At 39.3% G+C, this 23,036-nt stretch overlaps 1 protein-coding gene across 2 annotated transcripts in view; it reads right to left on the minus strand.

The window, feature by feature from the left end:
• MCF2L2 (MCF.2 cell line derived transforming sequence-like 2) overlaps nucleotides 1-23,036 on the minus strand; it is a 247,088-nt gene that overhangs the window by 163,332 nt on the left and 60,720 nt on the right. The window contains exon 1 of one of the 2 annotated variants that reach the window (XM_054553050.2): nucleotides 16,090-16,490. The exons of the other annotated variant lie outside the window; for it this stretch is intronic. Within the exon in view, the coding sequence (XP_054409025.2) occupies nucleotides 16,090-16,166 (77 nt within the window). The 5' untranslated portion in view covers nucleotides 16,167-16,490. Of the gene's footprint in view, nucleotides 1-16,089; nucleotides 16,491-23,036 lie in introns of those variants that run through there. 2 annotated transcript variants of the gene reach the window in all.

Consider the following 23,036-nt stretch of genomic DNA (forward strand, 5'->3'; position numbering starts at 1 on the left):
CCCAACATAGTAACTTGAATCTGCAAGAAGAAATAAAGAGTTATGTAAACGTTATGTAAACGTTAAATATGTGAATAAGTATTATCAACTATGTTTTTTATTTCTCTGAGGACTACTGACTAATCAAAGTAAAAATAACACAGTATTATTATAAAATAAATATGTCACAACAATAGCATGAAGAATGGAATGCAGTAAGTAAAATTACTTTTACTTACTATTAGCCAGGTGCAGTGGCTCACACCTGTAATCCCAGCACCTTAGGAGGCTAAGGCAGGAGGATCGCTTGGGTTCAGGAGTTCAAGGCCAGCCTGAGCAACAGCAAGACACTATCTCTACTAAAATTTAAAAAAATTAGCCAGGCATGGTGGCATGTGCCCATAGTCTCAGCTCCTCAGTAGGCTGTTGTGGGAGGATTGCTTGAGCACAAGAGATAGACTGGGCTCAAAACAAAAACAAAAACAAACACCCCCTCCCCTGCAAAAAAGTACTATTGAAACTAGTATTGGGTGAAATTAAACTATACTATTTATATTGTATATAAAGTGGTATGAAATTAATCCCAGGTAGACTGTGCTAATTCAAAAACACATACTGTGACATTAGGAAATAACTGCTAAACCCTCAATAAAGGAGATAAACAGAATACTGAAAATATTTGAATAATTCAAAAGAAGGCAGGAAAGGAGAAACAAAGGAACAAGTCACAGATTGGCAGATTAAAACCCAACCATCTTAATAATCACATTAATTGGAAATGGCCTATAACACTCCATTTAAAAGGCAAATAGCCACGGCAAAAACATACCAAAATGTAAAGACCATCGACACTATGAAGAAACTGCATCAACTAATGTGCAAAATAACCAGTTAGCATCAGAATGACAGGATCAAATTCACACATAACAATATTAACCTTAAGTGTAAATGGGCTAAATGCCCCAATTAAAAGACACAGACTGGCAAATTGGATAAAGAGTCAAGACCCATTGGTGTGCTGTATTCAGGAGACCCATCTCACGTGCAAAGACATACACAGGCTCAAAATAAAGGGATGGAGGAATATTTACCACACAAATGGAAAGAAAAAAGACGGGGGTTGCAATCCTAGTCTCTGATAAAATGACTTTAAACCAACAAAGATCAAAAAAGACAAAGAAGGGCATTACATAATGGTAAAGGGATCAATGCAACAAGAAGAGCTAAGTATCCTAAATATACATGCACCCAATACAGGTGCACCCAGATTCATAAAGCAAGTTCTTAGACACCTACAAAGAGACTTAGACTCCCATACAATAATACTGGGAGACTTTAACACCCCACTGCCAATATTAGATGGATTCAGAAAATTAACAAGGATATTCATGACTTGAACTCAGCTCTGGACCAAGCAGACCTAACAGACATCTACAGAACTCTCCACCCCAAATCAAAAGAATATACATTCTTCTCAGCACCACATAGCACTTATTCTAAAATTGACCACATAATTGGAAGTAAAACACTCCTTAGCAAATGTAAAAGCACGGGAATCATAACAAACAGTCTCTCACACCACAGTGCAATCAAATTAGAGCTCAGGATTAAGAAACTCACTCAAAACTGCACAACTACATGGAATCTGAGCAACCTGCTCCTGAATGACTACTGGGTAAATAACAAAATTAAGGCAGAAATAAATAAGTTCTTTGAAACCACTGAGAACAAAGACACAATGTACCAGAATCTCTGGGACACAGCTAAAGCAGGATTTAGAGGGAAATTTGTAGCACTAAATGCCCACGTGAGAAAGCAGGAAAGATCTAAAATCAACATCCTAACATCACAATTAAAAGAACTAGAGAAGCAAGAGCAAACAAATTCAAAAGTTAGCAGAAGACAAGAAATAACTAAGATCAGAGCAGAACTGAAGGAGATAGAGACCTGAAGAACCCTTCAAAAAATCAATGAATCCAGGAGTTGGTTTTGTGAAAAGATTAACAAAATAGATAGATTGCTAGCCAGACTAATGAAGAAGAAAACAGGGAAGAATCAAATTGGCTCAATAAAAAGTGATAAAGGGGATATCACCACTGATCCCACAGAAATACAAACTACCATCAGAGAATACTATAAACACCTCTATGCAAATAAACTAGAAAATCTAGAAGAAATGGATAAATTCCTGCACGCAAACACCCCCCCAAGACTAAACCAGGAAGACGTCAAATCCCTGAATAGACCAATAACAAGCTCTGAAATTGAGGCAGTAATTAATAGCCTACCAACCAAAAAAAGCCCAGGACCGGATGGATACACAGCCAAATTCTACCAAAGGTACAAAGAGGAGCTAGTACCATTCCTTCTGAAACTATTCCAAACAACAGAAAAAGAGGGACTCCTCCCTAGCTCATTTTATGAGGCCAGCATCATCCTGATACCAAAATCTGGCAGAGACACAACAAAAAAAGAAAATTTCAGGCCAATATCCCTAATGAACATCGATGAGAAAATCCTCAATAAAACACTGGGAAACTGAATCCAGCGGCACATCAAAAAGCTTATCCACCATGATCAAGTCGGCTTCATCCCTGGGATGCACTCAACATATGCAAATCAATAAATGTAATCCATCACATAAACAGAACCAAAGACAAAAACCACATGATTATCTCAATGGATGCAGAAAAGGCCTTCGATAAAATTCAACACCCTTTATGCTAAAAACACTCAATAAACTAGGTATTGATGGAACATATCTCAAAATAATAAGAGCTATTTATGACAAACCCACAGCCAATATCATACTGAACGGGCAAAGCTGGAAGCATTCCCTTTGAAAACTGGCACAAGACAAGGATGTCCTCTCTCACCACTCCTATTCAACATAATATTGGAAGTTCTGGCCAGGGCAATGAGGCAAGAGAATGAAATAAAGGGTATTCAAATCGGAAGAAAAGACATCAAATTGTCTCTGTTTGCAGATGACATGATTGTATATTTAGAAAACTCCATAGTCTCAGCCCAAAAATTCCTTAAGCTGATAAGCAACTTCAGCAAAGTCTCAGGATACAAAATCAATGTGCAAAAATCATAAGCATTTCTATTCACCAACAATAGACAGAGATCCAAATCATGAGTGAACTCCCATTCACAATTGCTACAAAGAGAATAAAGTACCTAGAAATACAACTTACAAGGGATGTGAAGGACCTCTTCAAGGAGAACTACAAATCACTGCTCAAGGAAATAAGAGAGGACACAAACAAATGGAAAAACATTCCATGCTCATGGATAGGAAGAATCAATATCATGAAAATGGCCATACTGCCCAAAGTAATTTATAGATTTAATGCTATTCCCATCAAGCTGCCATTGACTTTCTTCACAGAATTAGAAGAAACTACTTTAAATTTCCTATGGAACCAAAAAAGAGCCCGTATAGCTAAGACAATCCTAGCCAAAACAAAGCTGAAGGCATCATGCTACCTGACTTCAAACTATATTACAAGGCTACAGTAACCAAAACAGCATGGTACTAGTACCAAAACAGATATATAGACCAATGGAACAGAACAGAGGCCTCAGAAATAACGCCACACATCTACAACCATCTGATCTTTGACGAACCTGACAAAAACAAAGCAATGGGGAAAGGATTCCCTATTTAATAAATGGTGTTGGGAAAACTAGCTAGCCATATGCCGAAAACTGAAACCGGACCCCTTCCTTACACCTTCTACAAAAATTAACTCAAGATGGATTAAAGGTGTAAACATAAGACCTAAAACCATAAAAACCCTAGAAGAAAACCTAGGCAATACCATTCAGGACATAGGCGTGGCAAAGACTTCATGACTAAAATTCCAAAAGCAATTGCAACAAAAGCCAAAATTGACAAATGGGATCTAACTAAACTAAACAGCTTCGGCACAGCAAAGAAACTATCATCAGAGTGAACAGGCAACCCAAAGAATGGGAGAACATTTTTGCAATCTATCCATCTGACAAAGGGCTAATATCCAGAATCTACAAGGAACTTATACAAATTTACAAGAAAAAAACAACCTCATCAAAAAGTGGGTGAAGGATATGAACAGACACTTCTCAAAAGAAGACATTTATGTGGACAAAAAACATATGAAAAAAAGCTCATCATCACTGGTCACTAGATAAATGCGAATCAAAACCACGATGAGATACCATCTCACACAAGTTAGAATTGTGATCATTACGAAATCAGGAAACAACAGATGCTAGAGAGGATGTGGAGAAATAGGAACACTTTTACACTGTTGGTAGGAGTGTAAATTTGTTCAACCATTGTGGAAGACAGTGTGGCAACTCCTCAAGAATCTAGACCCAGAAATACCATTTGACCCAGCAATCCCATTACCGGGTATATACCCAAAGGATTATAAATCATTCTACTATAAAGACACATGCACAAGTATGTTTATTGCAGCACTGTTTACAATAGTAAAGACCTGGAACCAACCCAAATGCCCATCAATGATAGACTGGATAAAAAAAATGTGGTACATATACACCATGGAATGCCATGCAGCCATAAAAAAGAATGAGTTCATGTTCTTTGCAGGGACATGGATGAAGCTGGAAACCATCATTCTTAGCAAACTAACACAGGAACAGAAAACCAAACACCATGTGTTCTCACTCATAAATGGGAGTTGAACAATGAGAACACACGGACACAGGGAGGGGAACATCACACACCAGGACCTGTCAGTGGGTCGGGTGGGGGAGGGAAGGGAGAGAATTAGGACAAATACCTAGTGTAGATGATGGGTTGATAGGTGCAGCAAACCACCATGGCACATGTATACCTATGGAACAAACCTGCTCATTCTGCACATGTATCCCAAAACTTAAAGTATAATAATAAATAAATTTTTAAAAAGGCAAATAGAGACAAAGTAAATACACTGCTTATAAAAGATACACTTTTGTGTATGAGGAGAGAGTTAGATTGAAAGAAAAGGGTAGTAAAACATACACCATGCTATATCACTAGTCATAAGAAAGCCAATGTGGCTATGTGAATATTTTTCAAAGTAGTATTTATGACAAGGAGTATTGGCAGAGATAAATTATTCATAAATATAAAAGGGCCTTTTTATCAGGAAGACATAAGAATCCTAAATGTCTAAGCGTACAATAACATTGCCCCAAAGACATTAAGCAAAAATGGGTAGAACTAAAAGAAAAACAGATAAATCCACAAAGTCTGAGATTCTAGCATTCCTCTCTCAGTAACTGATAGAACAAGCAGCCAAAAATTAGTAAGAACATAGACTTGACTTGGAAGAACGCAACATCTAGCAATGCAGATGATATTCTTTTCAAATGCTCATGGAATATTTAACAAGATAGACCGTTGTCTGGGTCATAAAGCAAGTATCAACAAATTTTAAATGATGCTAATCATAGAGGGTGCACTTCTGATCACCATGGAATTAAACCGGAACTCTAGTATTCCTCTCTTTTCTATTTCATTTATCTTTGGTTCTTTTTATTTTCCTTTACAATTTCCTTCCTTTTCTTTTCTTTGGGTTTGTTATTCTCTTTTCAAACTTCTTAAGGTATAAGATTAGAGCACTGACTTTAAGCCTTTCTTCTTCTCCAACATAAGTATTTCAAGTTACAATTTCTTCCTAAGCACTACTTTTATCTATATCACATGAATGTTGACATACTGTTTTTGTTATTGCTCAGTAAAAATGTTTTCTCACTTCCTTTGTGATTTTTTCTTTGATTCATAGGTTATACAGAGGTAGTTGCTTAGCTTCCGAATGTCACTGGGCACTGATCATAGCGGACACAGAACGAGCAAAACAGTTCTGCTGCACTAGCAAAAACGTGTGAACGTCAAACACAACAACAATCATTCTAGGTAGTCATAGCTGCTATTTATTGAGTTCCTATCACTTGTCAGACTTATTTGTTTTTTGTCTCACTTAACCTAACGAAACAGATGTTATCTCCTTTTAACAGCGGAAGAAACCAAGGCTGTTAGAATAGAATAACTTGCCTGATATCACACTAGCAAGCCTGGCTTTCAGACTCAGCTCTCTGATACTGATGCTCTTCACCCTATTCCATTGCTCCCCTTCCACTGTTTTTTCACAGCAAACCTGCTTGTACCTTGTGGCAGCTTGATTTTGTATATTTTGCTGCTCCTCTTTTTTCTTTTCTACTTAAACCATGTAATCATTGAAGGAAGTTCTAAGGGAGCCACCAGGACTCTTAAACAAGGTGAAGCTGGGAGAGGCTCAGCAAATATTAGATTGTTCATAAACACAGGCTATTCTTTCACCTATGAAATAAGCAGCTGCTGGCATATATGGTCTCCCCAGCCAAACTGAGGGCAAATGTTCCTCAGAACAAGACTCCTCTTCACTCCACACAGACTAAGACCCAACCAGAGCATCTGGGTAAATGGAGTGTGGGATCTGCTGGAAAAATACCTGTGAACAGAAAGAGCTGTGTCTCCTGACATAATTGTGTATAGACCACAGTTCAGAAAGAGACAAGGAATCATGACAATGAATTTAAATCATCCTCCCATAAGGTATACATGCTAGACAACATTCAGTAATGACTGCTGGAGTGGGATTTTTTTTTTTTTTCACCCTCTGTTATTCAACAAAGGTATGAAAACTTCAACTAAACCAAATGCACAGGAAATGGGGTTTCTGGCCAATGTATTTCTTAAGGTAACACTTGGTTTTTACCCCTCTTGTTCTTTTTAACACTAAAGCCTTATGATGTGTCAGACACCTGCACAAATACTCTTTGATATGATCCTCATACTCGCTCTATGAGGTTGGTGATAACATTTTCATTTTATAGACAAGGAAACTAATCCTCAAGAATGTTTCGAAAAATAACTTGTGAAAGTCACACCCTATATGCAGAGTTAAGAGTCATTAGAGGCCGGGCGCAGTGACTCATGCCTGTAATCCCAGCACTTTGGGAGGCCGAGGCAGGCAGATCACAAGGTCAGGAGATCGAGACCATCCTGGCTAACACGGTGAAACCCTGTCTCTACTAAAAATACAAAAAATTAGCTGGGCATGGTGGTGGGCGCCTGTAGTCCCAGCTACTCGGGAGGCTGAGGCAGGAGAATGGCGTGAACCCAGGAGATGGAGCTTATGGTGAGCCCAGATAGCACCACTGCACTCCAGCCTGGGCGACAAAGCGAGACTCCATCTCAAAAAAAAAAAAAAAAGAGTCATTAGAAGTCTTCAGACTCCAAGACCAATGCTCATGCCACAAAATTCATTATGTCTTGTTATAGAAAATATTGTAACACTATACTCCTTCATTTTCCAATCTTAGTAACTCCTCTGTCACAAATATAATTGAACTTTCAATGCGTCACACCTGATATTCTGAAAATCACTAAATATAAATATGTAAGCATAAGAGATTGACGTAAATATGTTCTGACCCCAAAATAGCAAAGAAGCATTGTGGTGGGTGTGGTATTTATTTTCTTAAATATATATATATATATATTTCTTTATCAGAACCCCAGGGCTCAAGCAATCCTCCCATCTCAATCCTCCCATCTCAGCCTCCCAAGCAGCTGGGACTACAGGTCATATCACTGTGCCTGGCTAGCTCTGATGTTAATATACTTTCCTATGATTTGCCTTTTTTGGTAAGCAAGGTATAGAAAATATTCTGGTCAATTGAAATTTTACTGCATTGCCATCAGAACTGAGTCAAATGTAGGGTGACAAACCATCCTGTTTGTCTAGCACTGAGAAGTTCCTGGGACACATTATTTTCAGTGCTAAAAACAACAGTCTCAGGAAAATCAGGACAATTGGTAACTCTGATTCAAATACCTAATTCCAAGCACTAATGTGATTGTCATAGATATACTGCACATGGGGATTCTTACTGGAAGAAATCAAACTACTATTCAGGACTGTCTATGTTTGCTGATGGTTACACTGTGAATTTAAGCAAATTTAGGAATTCCCTCTTGAATGGCAGTGCCCAGAGTCGTTCCTAGTATAGGAGATAAGATGATTACCCTATGTCTTTTCAAATTTGTTATTCTAATTCAGAAATAAAGTATCCATAATGCTTTCCAGTCTTGTGGCATTCTTTTGGCACCTTCATCTGCAAAATGGTGGGGGCTAACAGAAGCTCATCTCAAGCCCTCCTTCCAATTTTAACATTCTATGATTCACTGATTCTGTATAGTGACTTTAAGTCCCTAGGGACCATGGATATGCTTCTACAAATTCAGTTGAATTGGGTTGATCATTTTTGTAGGGTTTGGAAGATATGATAAGATATAACCAAATTAAGAATGGAAGACATATGGGATGATTTTGTCAATCTCTCAAGTACTTCAGCATCTTCATCATACCTTCATCTCACCTCATCTTATCTTTTGCTATTTTCTTCAATGCCTCATCCTGAGTGGAAAGTCACTCTCCATGTTCTATGTAGGAGAACTAGCATCTTCACTTAGAATGGACTAAAGGTGAAGCCGGGCACGGTGGCTCACACCTGTAACCCCAGCACTTAGGGAGGCTGAGGCGGGCAGATCATCTGAGGTCAGGATTTCAAGACCAGCCTGGCCAACATGGCAAAACCCCATCTCTACTAAAAATACAAAAATTAGCTGGGCATGGTGGTGCGTGCCTGTAATCCCAGCTCCTCAGGCAGCTGAAGCAGCAGAATTGTTTGAACCTCAGAGGCAGAGGTTGCAGTGAGCTGAGATTGTGCCACTGCACTCCGGCCTGGGCGATAGAGAGAGACTTTGCCTCAAAAAAAAAACAATGTACTAAAGGCTGTGACTCTAACGTTTTCCTTGGTATAATGGCAAGTCCCTGCCCAAGGCAATGGAGAGAAACAGATGTGCTCCCACTGCACAGGAAAGCCAGCAAAGAACAGTGCTTTGAGGGACATCAATAGCTCTTGAGTAAAAGGAGAGAGAATCTACAGAGCAACCAATGGCAGGGTATGCCCCTCCTCACTTCTTTTCTTTTCTAAGTAAGTTCTTTTCAACTAACTTATTAGAAAAAAGGATACTTGGAGAGATATGAAAAATGACTGAACTATTTGGTTATATTAAAGTATATTTTGTGATGTGATGATTATATTATCATTACGTTTTAAAAAGAACCTCTGTCTTGTAGAAATGCATGCTGAAATATTTATAGGCAAAATGATGTTATCCGCTTCAAGGTAACGATGAGAAGGGACATGGGTGGAGATACACACAAAACAGATTGTCCATGAGCTGGTAATTGTGGAAGCTGGGTGATAGAAACATAGGTGTTTATTATACTAGTCTGTTGGCTTTTGCAAATGTTTAAATTTTTCTGTAGTTTCCATTTAAAAAATTTAAAGATTAAAAAAAACCAAAGCCTCTTAAGTGATTCATGAATAAACAATCTAGAGTTATAGAAAACTGAAGCTTTAGGAATCAGCTATACTCATTCATAGAAAAGACCATATTTAGAGGATACTTCCGCTTTATAGGAGGAAGGAACATGGTCAATGACTTAGTTCTGTGCTTTAATAATGAAGGAATCCCCTTCCAAATTCCTGCAAGATGCCCACCCAGTTCCACCAGACACATCCAGTAATGGGATGTATTAGCCCGTTCCCGCACTGCTATAAAAATATATCTGAAGCTGGGTAATTTATTTTTTTAAAAGAGTTTCAATTGGTTCATGGTTCTGCAGGCTATACGGGAAGCATGGCTGGGGAGGCTTCAGGAAACTTACAATCACAGTGGAAGGCAAAGGGGAGGTGGGCATGTCTTATCGTGCCTGGAGCAGAAGGAAGAGAGTGAGGGAGGAGGTGCCACACAATTTTAAACAAGCAGATCTTGTGAGGACTCTATCACAAGAATAGCACCAAAGGGGAAATCTGCCCCCATGATCCATTCATCTCCCACCAGGCCCCACCTCCAACACGAGATTACAACTTGACCTGAGATTCGGGCAGGGACACAAATCCAAACCATATCCAGGGCCTCCACTGCCTCCAAGCCAACGTAATTCTCTACTAGGCTGTCCAGAAAATGAGGTAGCCCTTTCCCCATACTCAGTCAAATATTCCTTTCTATAGAGCTTCCACATTTCAGATTCCATCCTCTCACCACACTTTTTTTTAATAGGAAGAGAAGTAGGTGTAAACCAAAAACAAAATTCTAAGCTCCCCAACCAACTGAATGGACCCCTCTTCTTGGCCAAGTAGATTTCAAAGAAACCTAAAAAACTAGTTCAGGTCATAACAGGAAGCGGGGTCAGACATGTCTCATCATACCCTCTTCCCTTTGGAATTCGGGCTCAACTGTCCAGCATTAACATTAAAAGAGATCTTAAGACTAACACAACAGATTCTTTATAACAATAAGATGCCAAGTTCCAACCTGACTCTAGCATAGCATCACATGACAGCAGGCCCTGAAAGAAATAGAATTATTTTTTCTGCAAAATATATTTCTTTGCCATATTTTGAAATGATCCTGCAAAGCTGTCTCTTGTGGGGAAAATCTACATTCTGCAGAGAATCCCCTTCCCTTTCCAGGTCTTTTCCTGATCCAGGAGAGATTTAACCGAGAGTCTGGCACCTTTTACGGTCTGATAAGGGACATTTACCATCTGTTCTCTCTAAAGCCTGCTACATACCAAGAACCCTGGCTTCCACAGCCTGCACCCTCCCACCCCACCCCGCTTATCTTAACCCCAAGCATTTCTTTCTGCTGACTTCTACTTTTTAGATAATAACTTAACCATTTCAACCAATTACCAATCAGAAAATGTTTGAATCCACCTATGATCTGTAAGTCTCTCACCCAATGGTTCAAGTTTTCAAGTTGTCTCACCTTTCTGGACCAAACCAATGTACATCTTACATGTATTGATTGATGTTTGCCTGTAACTCCTGTCTCCCTAAAATGTATAAAATCAAGCTATTACCCAATCACCTCGGGCACATGTTCTTATGACCTCCTGAGGCTGTGTCATGGCATCGTGGTCCTTACATTTGGCTCAGAATAAAGTTCTTCAAATATTTTACAGAGTTTGGCCCTTTTGAGTCAACATAGGTATGTGACTGATCAATAACATAGTCCCTATAAGCATGCAAAGGGAATAAATCCATCATGAATGAATGAATAAATACAGAAATAAATATAAGAATTAAAGCATGTTTCCAGGTCTTTGTACTGTGTGAAGTGATATAAAATAGTTGTTTAAAGCACTGGCATAAAATGCTTCTATTTATTTTAATAATATTATTTATTATTTATTATATTATTTATTATTTAATTTTATTTTCATAAGTCTAATGTACCCCATCCCCTCCACACACTCCACCACAACTTTCTTTACATGATATTGATTTCTAGAATTTACATGAGATGTTTGAAAATGCAAAAAACTAGGGGATTGTGAGGAGGAAGTAAGAGATAGGTAATGTCTCTAGAAAAGGATCAGATCTTGTTGCTTGTGGATATGAATGAATTCCTCTTTCTAAGGATACTGACCTTAGAAAACGGAGGGGAAAATGCTTAAAGGCCTCTTAGTGGCAACTCCAACACAGTCTTACTCTTTCAGTAGAGGGGGGCAGAAAGCAGGAATAGCAAAATAATTATTTAGCTACCATAATCAACAATGCTTTTCTTTTTTTTTTTGAGACGGAGTCGCGCTCTGTCGCCCAGGCTGGAGTGCAGTGGCGCGATCTCAGCTCACTGCAAGCTCCGCCTCCCGGATTCATGCCATTCTCCTGCCTCAGCCTCCCGAGTAGCTGGGACTACAGGCGCCTGCCACCACGCCCAGCTTATTTTTTTTTTCTTTTTTTTGTATTTTTAGTAGAGACAGGGTTTCACTGTGTTAGCCAGGATGGTCTTGATCTCCTGACCTCGTGATCCACCTGCCTTGGCCTCCCAAAGTGCTGGGATTACAGGCGTGAGCCACTGCGCCCAGCCATCGACAATGCTTTTCAAGTCCACACCGGTCACCTGAGGGTCCTGTTAAACATAGCAATTTCAAGTCATGAAGTTAGGGGTGATGCCCTAGATTCTGCATTTCTGACAGGCTTCCAGGTGATGTTCATTCTGGGGCCTCACTTGGAGTGACTAGGGCAGTGAGCCCCTCCTTCCCCCTCCCCTCCCCTTGTGAATAAAGAGCAACTGGCTGTAGCATTTGCCCCATCTGTAGCCTTGCAAACCTCTTCCTTCACAAAGCAGATTTGCCAGGACAGTGCCTAGGCTATAGGAGTTGAAGCTAAGGAGGAGGAAGAGCAGTGCTTGGAGAAACTTCAGACCACATGCACCAAAGACTCAAAAGAAGAATACAAAGAGCAGGTCTTTCTAGAAATAAAATTGACTTTAAAAAAAAAAAAAAACTCTGCCTCTAGAGCAAAGTACTCTTTATTATAAAAAAAAAAAGTATTGCCGGGCATTGTGGCTCACACCTGTAATCCCAGCACTTTGGGAGGCTGAGGCAGGCGGGTCACGAGGTCAAGAGATTGAGACCATCCTGGCCAACATGGTGAAACCCTGTCTCTACTAAAAATATAAAAATTAGTTGGGCATGGTGGCATGCACCTGTAGTCCCAGCTACTCAGGAGGTTGAAGCAGGAGAACTGTTTGAACCCGGGAGACAGAGGTTGCAGTGAGTTGACATTGTGCCACTGCACTCCAGCCTGGCAACAGAGAAAGACTCCGTCTCAAAATAAATAAATAAATAAATAAATAAATAAATAAATAAATAAAATAAAAGTATTGCCTACTCCCTTATCAAGCATCCCTAAAGGAAAATCTATTTATAGGACCCACTCACTGTTGCAGAATCTACTGACCTCAATTTCTTCCCATTCAAGTGCAAGTACTTTGGTTAAACAGATCTACCCAATTGCAAAGGAAATCCAAGCCAGATAATTATATTTACAACATAACCCTTCAAAAATATTAAAAGGCAACCAAAGATCTTCTGAATTGAATAAAAGCAAAGCATCAAAGAGAAAGACTGCGGTGAACAAACAGAACAGCCAATCTAGAAACAACGAAAACAACTACAAAAAAGTTTATATTTTTTCTAGTTAGTAATCTCAGACTGTTGAAAGAATACTCCATCCATAAAACAAGAACACACTCTTATGAAAGGGAGCAATGGGAGAATAAGAAATAGTTCTCAGAAATTAAACCTATGATGCTAGAACCTAAAAATATATAGAAGAGTTTTTAAAAAATGCACATGGCTGATAACAAAATCAGTGATCTGAGATCACTGATTAGTCATCTGGTAATGAAAGCATTAGTGATCTGAAATCAGTGATTTCAAGTTTATCAAAAACAAAACAGAGGGACTTCTGGGTAGCTGAGCAAAATCTGAATTGTCACATATCCTCTCAGAACCATGCAGATAAACCAAAAGAACAAATAGGGCCACACAAATCCCATGCCTTGAGAATAACTAGAAGATTAAGAACACTACAAACTTCAAGCTACTTATAAACATTTTTAAAAAAACAAGCAAGATACTAATTTTCAACAGAACTATTTCTTGAGCTCCCGCTACTAGCTTTTGCAGCAAGCTAAGGAGTGCCAAGAGAAGAGGCCATTGAGATAAAACCACTCACAGGAAAAACAAAACAAAATAAAAAGAGTCCACTTTAAGTGCAAAGATACAGGTCAATCATCCTTAATCCAAAGATCCAAAATCCAAAATGCTCCCAAATCTGAAACTTTTTCAGCACTGACGTGACACCAAAAGTGGAAAAACGCAACACCTGACTTCATGTAACAACTTACAGTTAAAAGGCAAGCATACGACACACCATTTATTCCATGTCCTCAAGGGGAAAAGACTCTCCAGCCCTGTTCAGCTGCAGTGTATCTGTTCCATGCACACACTGACTCCCCTGTGCAAGCACGCCCATGAAGGGTAATAAAATGGCATGTGTACAGGCCAGATGCATCAAAGGCAGGTTCTCCAATGCTCTGCATGGGACCAAGACCTACGAGTATTACTCCCTGTGGTTTTCTGCTTATTCTCTTCTCCATGATGTAAAGATATTTTCCAAAATGTCCAAAAAAAAAAGGCCGGCAGACACCTCCATGAGTAACAGTGATAAGAAAAAGAGGAAGCTTACGTTTATCTATAGCACAGAAACTCAAGCTGTTGGAGAAACTGGACAGCAGCATAAGTGAGAAACATCTTACGGAAGAGTATGGTATTAGTGGCCGGGTGCCATGGCTCACGCCTGTAATCCCAGCACTTTGGGAGGCCGAGAAGGGCAGATCACCTGAGGTCAGGAGTTCACGACCAGCCTGGCTAAGATGGTGAAACACCTTCTCTACTAAAAAATACAAAAAATTAGCTGGGCATGGTGGCGGGCACCTGTAATCCCAGCTACTTGGGAGGCTGAGGCAGGAGAATCACTTGAACCTGGGAGGGGCGGAGGTTGCAGTGAACCAAGATCCCACCATTGCACGCCAGCCTGGGCAACGAGAGTGAAACTCTGTCACCAAAAAAAAAAGAAGAGTATGGTGTTAGAATGCATACCATATATGACCTAAAGATACAGAATGATAAACTGTTGATGCTCCATGCTAAAAGTGATGAACAGAAATGAACAAAAAAATACAAAAACACTACATAAAGTTAAAAATGAAGCTCTTGATCATGTATTCAAAGAGTAGATCCATCAGCCCTGCAGTGAACTTGTGCAACTTAATGGCATGCTGCTCATGAAACAAGCAAAAATCTATCACAGTGAACTGAAAATTGAAGGGAAGTGTGAATATTCGACAGGCTGGTTACAGAAAATTTTTTGTTGTTGTTAAGAAACAGGATCTCATTCTGTCTCTCAGACTGGAGTACAGTGGCTTGATCACAGCTCACTGCAACCTTGAACTCCAGGGCTCAAGCAGTTCTCCCACCTCAGCCTCTCGAGTAGCTGGGACTACAGGCATGTTCCACCACCTCCAGTTAATACATTTTTTTATTTTTGTAGAGACAGGGTCTTGCTGTGTTGCCCAGGCAGGTCTTGAACCCCTCAAGCAATCCTTCTGTCTTGGCCTCCCGAAGTGCTGGGATTACAGGGTATGATTACCACCATGCCTGGCCCAGAAATATAAGAAAAGACAGCATTAAATGTTAAAAGATAAAGCATCTGCTGATCATGAAGCAGTGGAAAAGTTCATTGGGTTTTTTTTTCTGTTTTCCTTAATTTCTAAATCTTTACTGAAGCAGCGGAGAAATTCACTGACGAGTTTGCCAAGGTCACTGCTGATGAAAATTTGATGCCAGAATAAGCCTGGGATGCTGATGAAACATCACTGTTCTCCACTATTCCCCCAGAAAGACATTGACTGCACTGATGAGACAGCCCTTACAGGAATTAAGGATGTCAAAGACAGAATAACTGTGCTGGCATGTGCTAACGCAACAGGCACTCAGAAGGCAAAAGCTCATGTACTCACTGTTTTCACAGAGTGAATTTCTTACCAGTCCATTACTATACTAACAAAAGGTCATGGATCACCAGGGACATCCTTTCTGATTTGTTTCACAAAGATTTTATACCAGTGGCTCATGCACTCTGCAGGGAAACTGGACTAAACGATGACTGAAAGATTTTCTTATTCTTTAACACCTGTTCTGCTCACCCTCCAGCTGAAATTCTCATCAAAAATAACACTTACTGTCTATGGCCATACCACCTTGAACACACCTGAACTCATCTGATTTCAGAAAGATAATGTTTATGTCATGTACTTTCCCCCAAATGTGACTACATTAATTCAGCCATGAACAGGGTACCCTTGGGTTGATGAAAATAAATATATAAACACTTTCTTGAACAGCATGCTAGCAGCAGTAAACTCAGTAAACTAAGGCACGGGTGTAGAGGTTTTCAAAAAGAGTTTAGCATGAAGGGTGCCATATAGGCTGTTGTCAACGCTTGGAACACAGTGACTAAAGACACAGTTTTGCACCAAGACCTGACACAACCTCTGGCCTGTTCAGTGATGATGATGAATAAGGTGGTGACTTTGAAGAATTCCATATGTCAAGTGAGGAAACAATGATGTCTAACCTCCTTACATGTGCAAAAGATGTATCTTCAGAGTCCATCACGAAGCTGGAAAACATGGGTATTGAAATTTTTAACATTGATTATGAGGCTCCAATTGTTCATTCATTAACCAACGATGAAATAGCCAAAATGGTTCTGAATCAAGCCGATTGTGATAATAGTGATAGTAAAGATGATGCTCTTAACACTGCAGAAAAAGGTGCCTAGAAGACACGGTGAAAATGTGTAATGGGCTTATTGAAGGACTAGAGAGCTGCATTCACAACAGAACAAGAAATTATGCCAGTTTATAAAATCGAAGAGAGCTTCTAAGATAAAACCCACTGTTAATGAGGCAGATGACTCTGGAGGAAACATTTTAAAAAGCCATCCAGGCCAGATGGGGGTAGGAGGGGGTGGCTCATCCCTGTAACCCCAGAACTCTGGGGACACTGAGGCAGGAGGGTCACTTGAGCCCAGGAGTTCATGATCAGCCTGGGCAACAGAACAAGACAATGTCCCCACAAAAAAAATTAAAAATTAGCTGAGCATGGTGGCATGCCTGTAGTCCTAGCTACTTGGGAGGCTGAAGTAGGAGGATTGCTTGAGTCCAGGAGTTCAAGGCTGCAGTTAGCTATGATCATGCATGCCACTTCACTCCAGCCTGGGTGACAGAATGAGAACCTGTCTCAAAAAAAAAAAAAGCCATTTGGGAGAATGCCTCCTCATCCTTACAGGATCCACTTCTTCCTGTGCCTTCAACTACTTCTGATGTTTCTTCTCACCTAGGAAAATAACATACAGTGTACTAGGCCAGGCATGGTGGGCCACTCCTGTAATCCCAGCACTTTGGGAGGCTGAGGCGGGTGGATCACCTGAGGTCAGGAGTTTGAGACCAGCCTGGCCAACATGGTGAGACCTCGTCTCTACTAAAAATAGAAAATTAGCCGGGTGTGGTGGCACATTCCTGTAATCCTAGCTACTCATGAGGCTGAGGCAGGAGAATCGTTTGAATCCGGGAGGCAGAGGTTGCAGTGAGCTGAGATAGCACCTCCAGCCTGGGCAAGAAGAGTGAAACTCCAAAAGAAAAGAGAAGAGAAGAGAAGAGAAAAGAAGAGAAAGGAGAGAAAAGAAAGGAGAGGAGAGGAGAGGAGAGGAGGGGAGGGGAGGGGAGAGGGAGACAGGAAGAGAGAGAAAGGAAGGAAGGAAGGAAGGAAGGAAGGAAAGACATAATGTACAATAACCTTTTAATCAAAACATGGCATCGTAGGTGGAAACTGAAAGCCTGCTGTTGTTTGTCCTTGTTGCTGTTGTTTAACAGCAGATACAAGAATGCTGGTAATGCTACTGTACTGCTTAGTTACTGATATGGTTTGGCTCTGTGTTCCCACCTAAATGTCATGTGGAATTGTAATCCCCAATGTTGAGAGAGGGACCTGGTAGGAAGTGATTAGATCATGGGGACAGATTTCCCCCTTGCTGTTCTCATGATAGTCAGTGAGTTCTCATCAGATCTGATGGTTTAAAAGTGTGTGGCACCTCCCCTATCACTCTCTCTCTTTCCTGCCGCCATGGTAAGGATACTTGCTTCCCCTTCGCCTTCCACCATGATTGTAAGTTTCCTGAGGCCTCGCAGCCATGCTTCCTGTACAACCTGTGGAAACATGAGTCAATTAAACCTCCTTTCTTCATAAATTAACCAGTCTCAGGCACTGCTTTATAGCAGTGTGAGAACAGACAAATACAGTTACTCTGAACACATTATTTGTTTTTGCTCTAATAATGGCATGTCTTATTATTTACTATTAAATACTTAAGTGTGAACAAGTATAAGATAATAGCTGTTTATCAGTAGCATGTAAGTTCAGATTCAAGAATAATAGTGATGCCAAACAACCACAGACTGTCCACATGGGTGGCTGAGAGAGTGACATCTTTGCTTTCTGATGGATCAATGTATAACTCTGTTTCACGCACAAAATTATTTAAAATATTGTATAAAATTACCTTCAGGATAAGGTATGTGAAATATAAGTCAATCTTGTGCTTAGACTTGGGTCCCATCCCCAAGATATCTCATTAGGTATACGCAAATATTCCAAAATCTGAAAACATCTGAAATACTTCTTGTCTCAAGAACTTTTTTGGGGGGGGTTGGAGTATTGCTCTATCATCCAGGCTAGAGTGCAGTGGTGCAATCTTGGCTCACTGCAACCTCCACCTCTTGGGTTCAAGTGATTCTCCTGCCTCAGCCTCCTGAGCAGCTGGGACTCCAGGTGCACACCACCACGCCCGGTTAATTTTTGTATTTTTAGTAGAGATGGACTTTCACCACCTTGGCCAGGCTGATCTGGAACTCCTGACCTCGTGATCCACCCGCCTCGGCCTCCCAAAGTGCTGAGATTACAGGCGTGAGCCACCACACCCAGCCTCTTGTCTCAAGAACTTTGGAGAAGAGATAATATGTACTGAAAAAGAGTTCCAGAGCATCAGGGCACTGACTAGAGAAGGAATCAAAGAGGCAGTCTTGGAAAGGCACAGCTTCTAGGAGAGAAAATGAAAAGAAAGGCAAGACAGTGGCTGTCTGGTAAAGGCAAAAAGAAGTAACAGGTAAAATTTAGCATCTTACAGGATTAAAAAAAAAAAAAAAAGACGAGGATACAAATCCCTTCCCTTAACCTCTGAAAAAAAAGTTTTTAAGGCCATCTATCAAAGAAACTACGTTTAGATACACTAACAGAAGATGATATATCTTGAACTAGAAATCTTGTAAACCACCCCAAACCACCAACCCTGTCAATGAAACGCAAGATGCAAGCAGTAGTCATCTACATAAAGCTACTATATGGAAGAAAAAAAGAAAATTAGAATAAAAAATGTTTACTTTCAGTAGAATAAGAAGACAAGACATTTCTTTATATCTTTATATCTTATAAAGAAATGTTATCTAAAATATACAAAGAACTGTTAAAACTCAACAACAAGAAAATGAACAACCCAATTTAAAAATGGGCAAAAGACCTGAACAGCACCTTACTAAAGAAGATTTACAGATGACAAATAAACATATGAAATCATACGTCATTGGGGAACTGCAAATTAAAACAACAATGAGATACTACCATATATATTAGAAAGATCAAAACCCTAAACATTGACAACACCAAATGCTGGCAAAGAGCAACAGGAACTCTCATTCACTGCTGGTGGGAATGCAAAATGGCACAGCCACTTTAGAAGACAGTTGGGCAGTTTCTTACAAAACTACACATACACTTACCATAACAAAACTACACATACTCTTCCCATAAGATCCATTAATTTTGCTCTTTAGTATTTACCCAAATGAGCCAGAGATGTATATCAACATAAAACCTGCACACAGATGTTTATAGAAGCTTTATTCATAATTGCCAAAACCTGAAAATACCCATGATGCAGACGAATGGAAAAACAAACTGTGGCATGCTAGACACTGGAATATTACTTAGCACTAAAAAGAAATGAGCTTTAAGCCATGAGAAGACACGGAAAAACTTAAATACATATTACTAAGTTTGAGACCAGCGTGGGCAACACAGGGAGACCCCATCTCTACAAAAAAATAAATAATTAGCCAGGCATGGTGGTGCATGTCTGTAGACCCACCTACTCGGGAAGCTGAGGTGAGAGAATCACTTGAGCTCGGGAAGGTTGAGGCTGTAGTGAACCATGATGGCGCCACTGTACACCAGCCTAAGAGACAGGGCAAGACCCTGTCTCAAAAGCAGGTAGAAAGAAATACACTTTAAATAGGAGATTTTAATATACTACTTTCAGTACAAGACAGAGCAAAGAGACAACATATCAATAAAGTTATAAAAGACCTACAGACATAATCAATAAGGAAGATATAATGAATATGTCTTAAGCTTTACATGCCAATAACAGAGGATTCACCATCTTCTAAAGTACACATGGAACATCCACAGAAATTGATCACGATGTAAGGCCACAAAGAAAACGCTTGAAAATTTTAAAAATTTACTATTAATAACTCTTTGGTAAAGGGAAAATGCAAAGTAAAATTTCAGAATTTCTAAAATGTAATGACAAAGAAAACACTACACATCAGAATTTGTGGGTTTGTTTAAAGCAGTGAATGGAGACAATTCATAGACTTAAACATTTATATCATCAAGATAAATGAATTAAATAAATTATCCACTCAAAAATGAGAGAAAATGAAGCAAACCAAAAGGAAGAACAGGAAGACAATATTAAAGATAAAGGCAGAGGGCGGGCGCAGGGGCTCACGTCTGTAATCCCAGCACTTTGGGAGGCCAAGGCAGGTGGATCACGAGGTCAGGATATCGAGATCATCCTGGCTAACAACATGAAACCCCGTCTCTACTAAAAATACAAAAAAAAAAAAAAAAAATTAGCCGGGCGTGGTGGCGGGTGCCTGTAGTCCCAGATACTCGGCAGGCTGAGGCAGGAGAATGGCGTGAACCCGGGAGGCGGGGCTTGCAGTGAGCCAAGATCGCGCCATTGCACTCCAGCCTGGGCGACAGAGCGAGACTCCGTCTCAAAAAAAAAAAAAAAAAAAAAAGAGAGATAAAGGCAGAAATGAATAAGGTAGAGAATGGAAAAACCAATAGATCTAATTAGTAACCAAAGTCCTACTTTTAAAATTAACAAAATAAATTAACCACTAGCTAACTTAAGAAGAAAAAAGAGGAGGGGAGGAAGGGGAGAGCACGGGTACACAAAATAAGAAATGGCACAAGGAACTGAAACAAAAAATTAAAAATCCCTAAGAAACGACTTTGCACACCCCATGCAAAAAAATCTGAAAACCTGAATATAAATAAGTAATTTCCTAGGAAAATATAGGTTACTTAAATTAACCTCATCAGAAATGTAAAACTTAAACAGGACCAATTTAGCTGAAAGAGAAAGTTATCAAGGCCCAGAAGGTTTCATAGGTGAATTCTACAAAATCAATGACCATATACACATAGTCTCAATGCCAAAAAATTGTTTCAGAGCTTTAAAAAATAAAAGAAGACTTTAAAATACTATTTATAAAGCAAGTGTAATATTGATATCTAAACTTAATAAAGACAGTACAAAAAGTAAAATTACTAGTTGAAGGATATAATGATGGATAGATCCCATTTACAATAGCAACAAGGGATCAAAAACCTAACAATAAAAGTACAAAACTATGCCAGAAAAAAATTGTAAATATTCCCGAAAGACACAAAAGTAGACTTGAACAAATAGAAAGACACTTCTTTTTGATAGGATGATTTTAACACCAGAAAAATTTCACTTTGCCCTACATTGATTTATAAATTTAACACAGTCCCAATGACAAGATCAACAAGCTTTTCTTTTCTTTTTTATGAAGCTAGACAAATAGACAGAAAACAGGAAAGAACAGTTAGGAAAACACTAGAAAATAAGGCAAAGCTTAAGGGATGGGGAGAAGTGATTAATCTCACTAGATATTAAACAACGTAAATCCTCTATAATTAAAAGTTTGTTGCTCATTTATGAATAGACAGACACACCAATTAATTCTCAAGTCACTGAGGCAAAGATGGACTTTTAAAATTAATGGTGTTCAGGTAACTGAATAGCCATTTCGAGAAAGATAAACTTGGATCTATACTTCATACCAACCACAAACAATCTCATCAGAGCTGACAGTAAAAATAGAAAGCATACTATATTACAGGAAAGCCTGGATGAATTACTCTATAACCTAGATTTAGGAAAGCTTTCTAACAATGACTCAAAATTCAGATACAATAAAAGAAAATCAACACATTTGATGACATAAAAATTCTTCATGGCAAAAAACATCCTAAGCAAAGACAAAGGACAAATTAAGAAGTAAGAGAAAAATATTTGCAATATACATCACAGATAAAGGGCTAATATACCAATTACATAAATAATTCTTTTAAAAAATGAGAAAAAAAATCAAAAACTCAATAGAAGAATAACACAAAAACATGAATAGACAATTCAGTACATATATATATATATATGAGTAAAAAGTAAAGTGATAAAGAGATGAAAAATAGAAACAATAGAAAATAGAGTTGGAGGGGAGAAATACTCAAAGAAACAATAGTGAAAAGAATTCTAAGCCTAAGAAAGACTTTACGCAGGTTTGAAGGCCCAGGAGAAAGAAGGAAAAAGATTTGAAATTTCAAACCTACAACAAAATAGTTTACCTATAAAGAAATGAGACAGATCTTTGTGAGAAGAATTAGCATTGTTATCAGTAACACTGGATGCTACAAATCAATGGATCAATGTTTTTTACATAAAAAATTCCATTCCCAGCCAAACTACTAATCAAACATGAGGACAAATATAGCCATTTTCAAATGTTCAAGGTACAGTTAAGATTTATTTACCAGCCAGGCGCAGTGGCTCATGTCTGTAATCCCAGCACTTTGGGAGGCTGAGGCGGGTGGATCACCTGAGATCAGAAGTTCAAGACCAGCCTGGCCAACACGGCAAAATCCTGTCTCTACTAAAAATACAAAACTTAGCTAGGCATGGTGGTGTGTGCCAGTAATCCCAGCTACGCGAGAGGCTGAGGCAGGAATCACTGGAACCCGGTGCGGGCAGAAGCTGCAGTGAGCCGAGATCGCACCACTGCACTCCAGCCTGGGCAACAGAGCAAGACTCCGACTCAAAAAGAAAAAAAATTATTTGCCATACATGCTTTTGGAAGATAAAATAATTTTTAAGTGTTTCAACGAAAATGAAATCCAAAATAGAGGGGACTTTCCCAGAGACACAATGAAAAACACTCCCAGGTTGACAGCTTGCAGTACATCTAGACAGCAACAACCCTGAATTATAAGAGCAGACCAGAGGGCCTCAAAAGAACATCTTCAAGAAGTAAGTGTATGCATTACACACTCTATAATAAAGGATCTGCAAGACAGTAATAATGCAAT

This window comes from Pongo abelii, chromosome 2 (genome assembly GCF_028885655.2).
Source record: "Pongo abelii isolate AG06213 chromosome 2, NHGRI_mPonAbe1-v2.0_pri, whole genome shotgun sequence".
NCBI lineage: Eukaryota > Metazoa > Chordata > Mammalia > Primates > Hominidae > Pongo > Pongo abelii.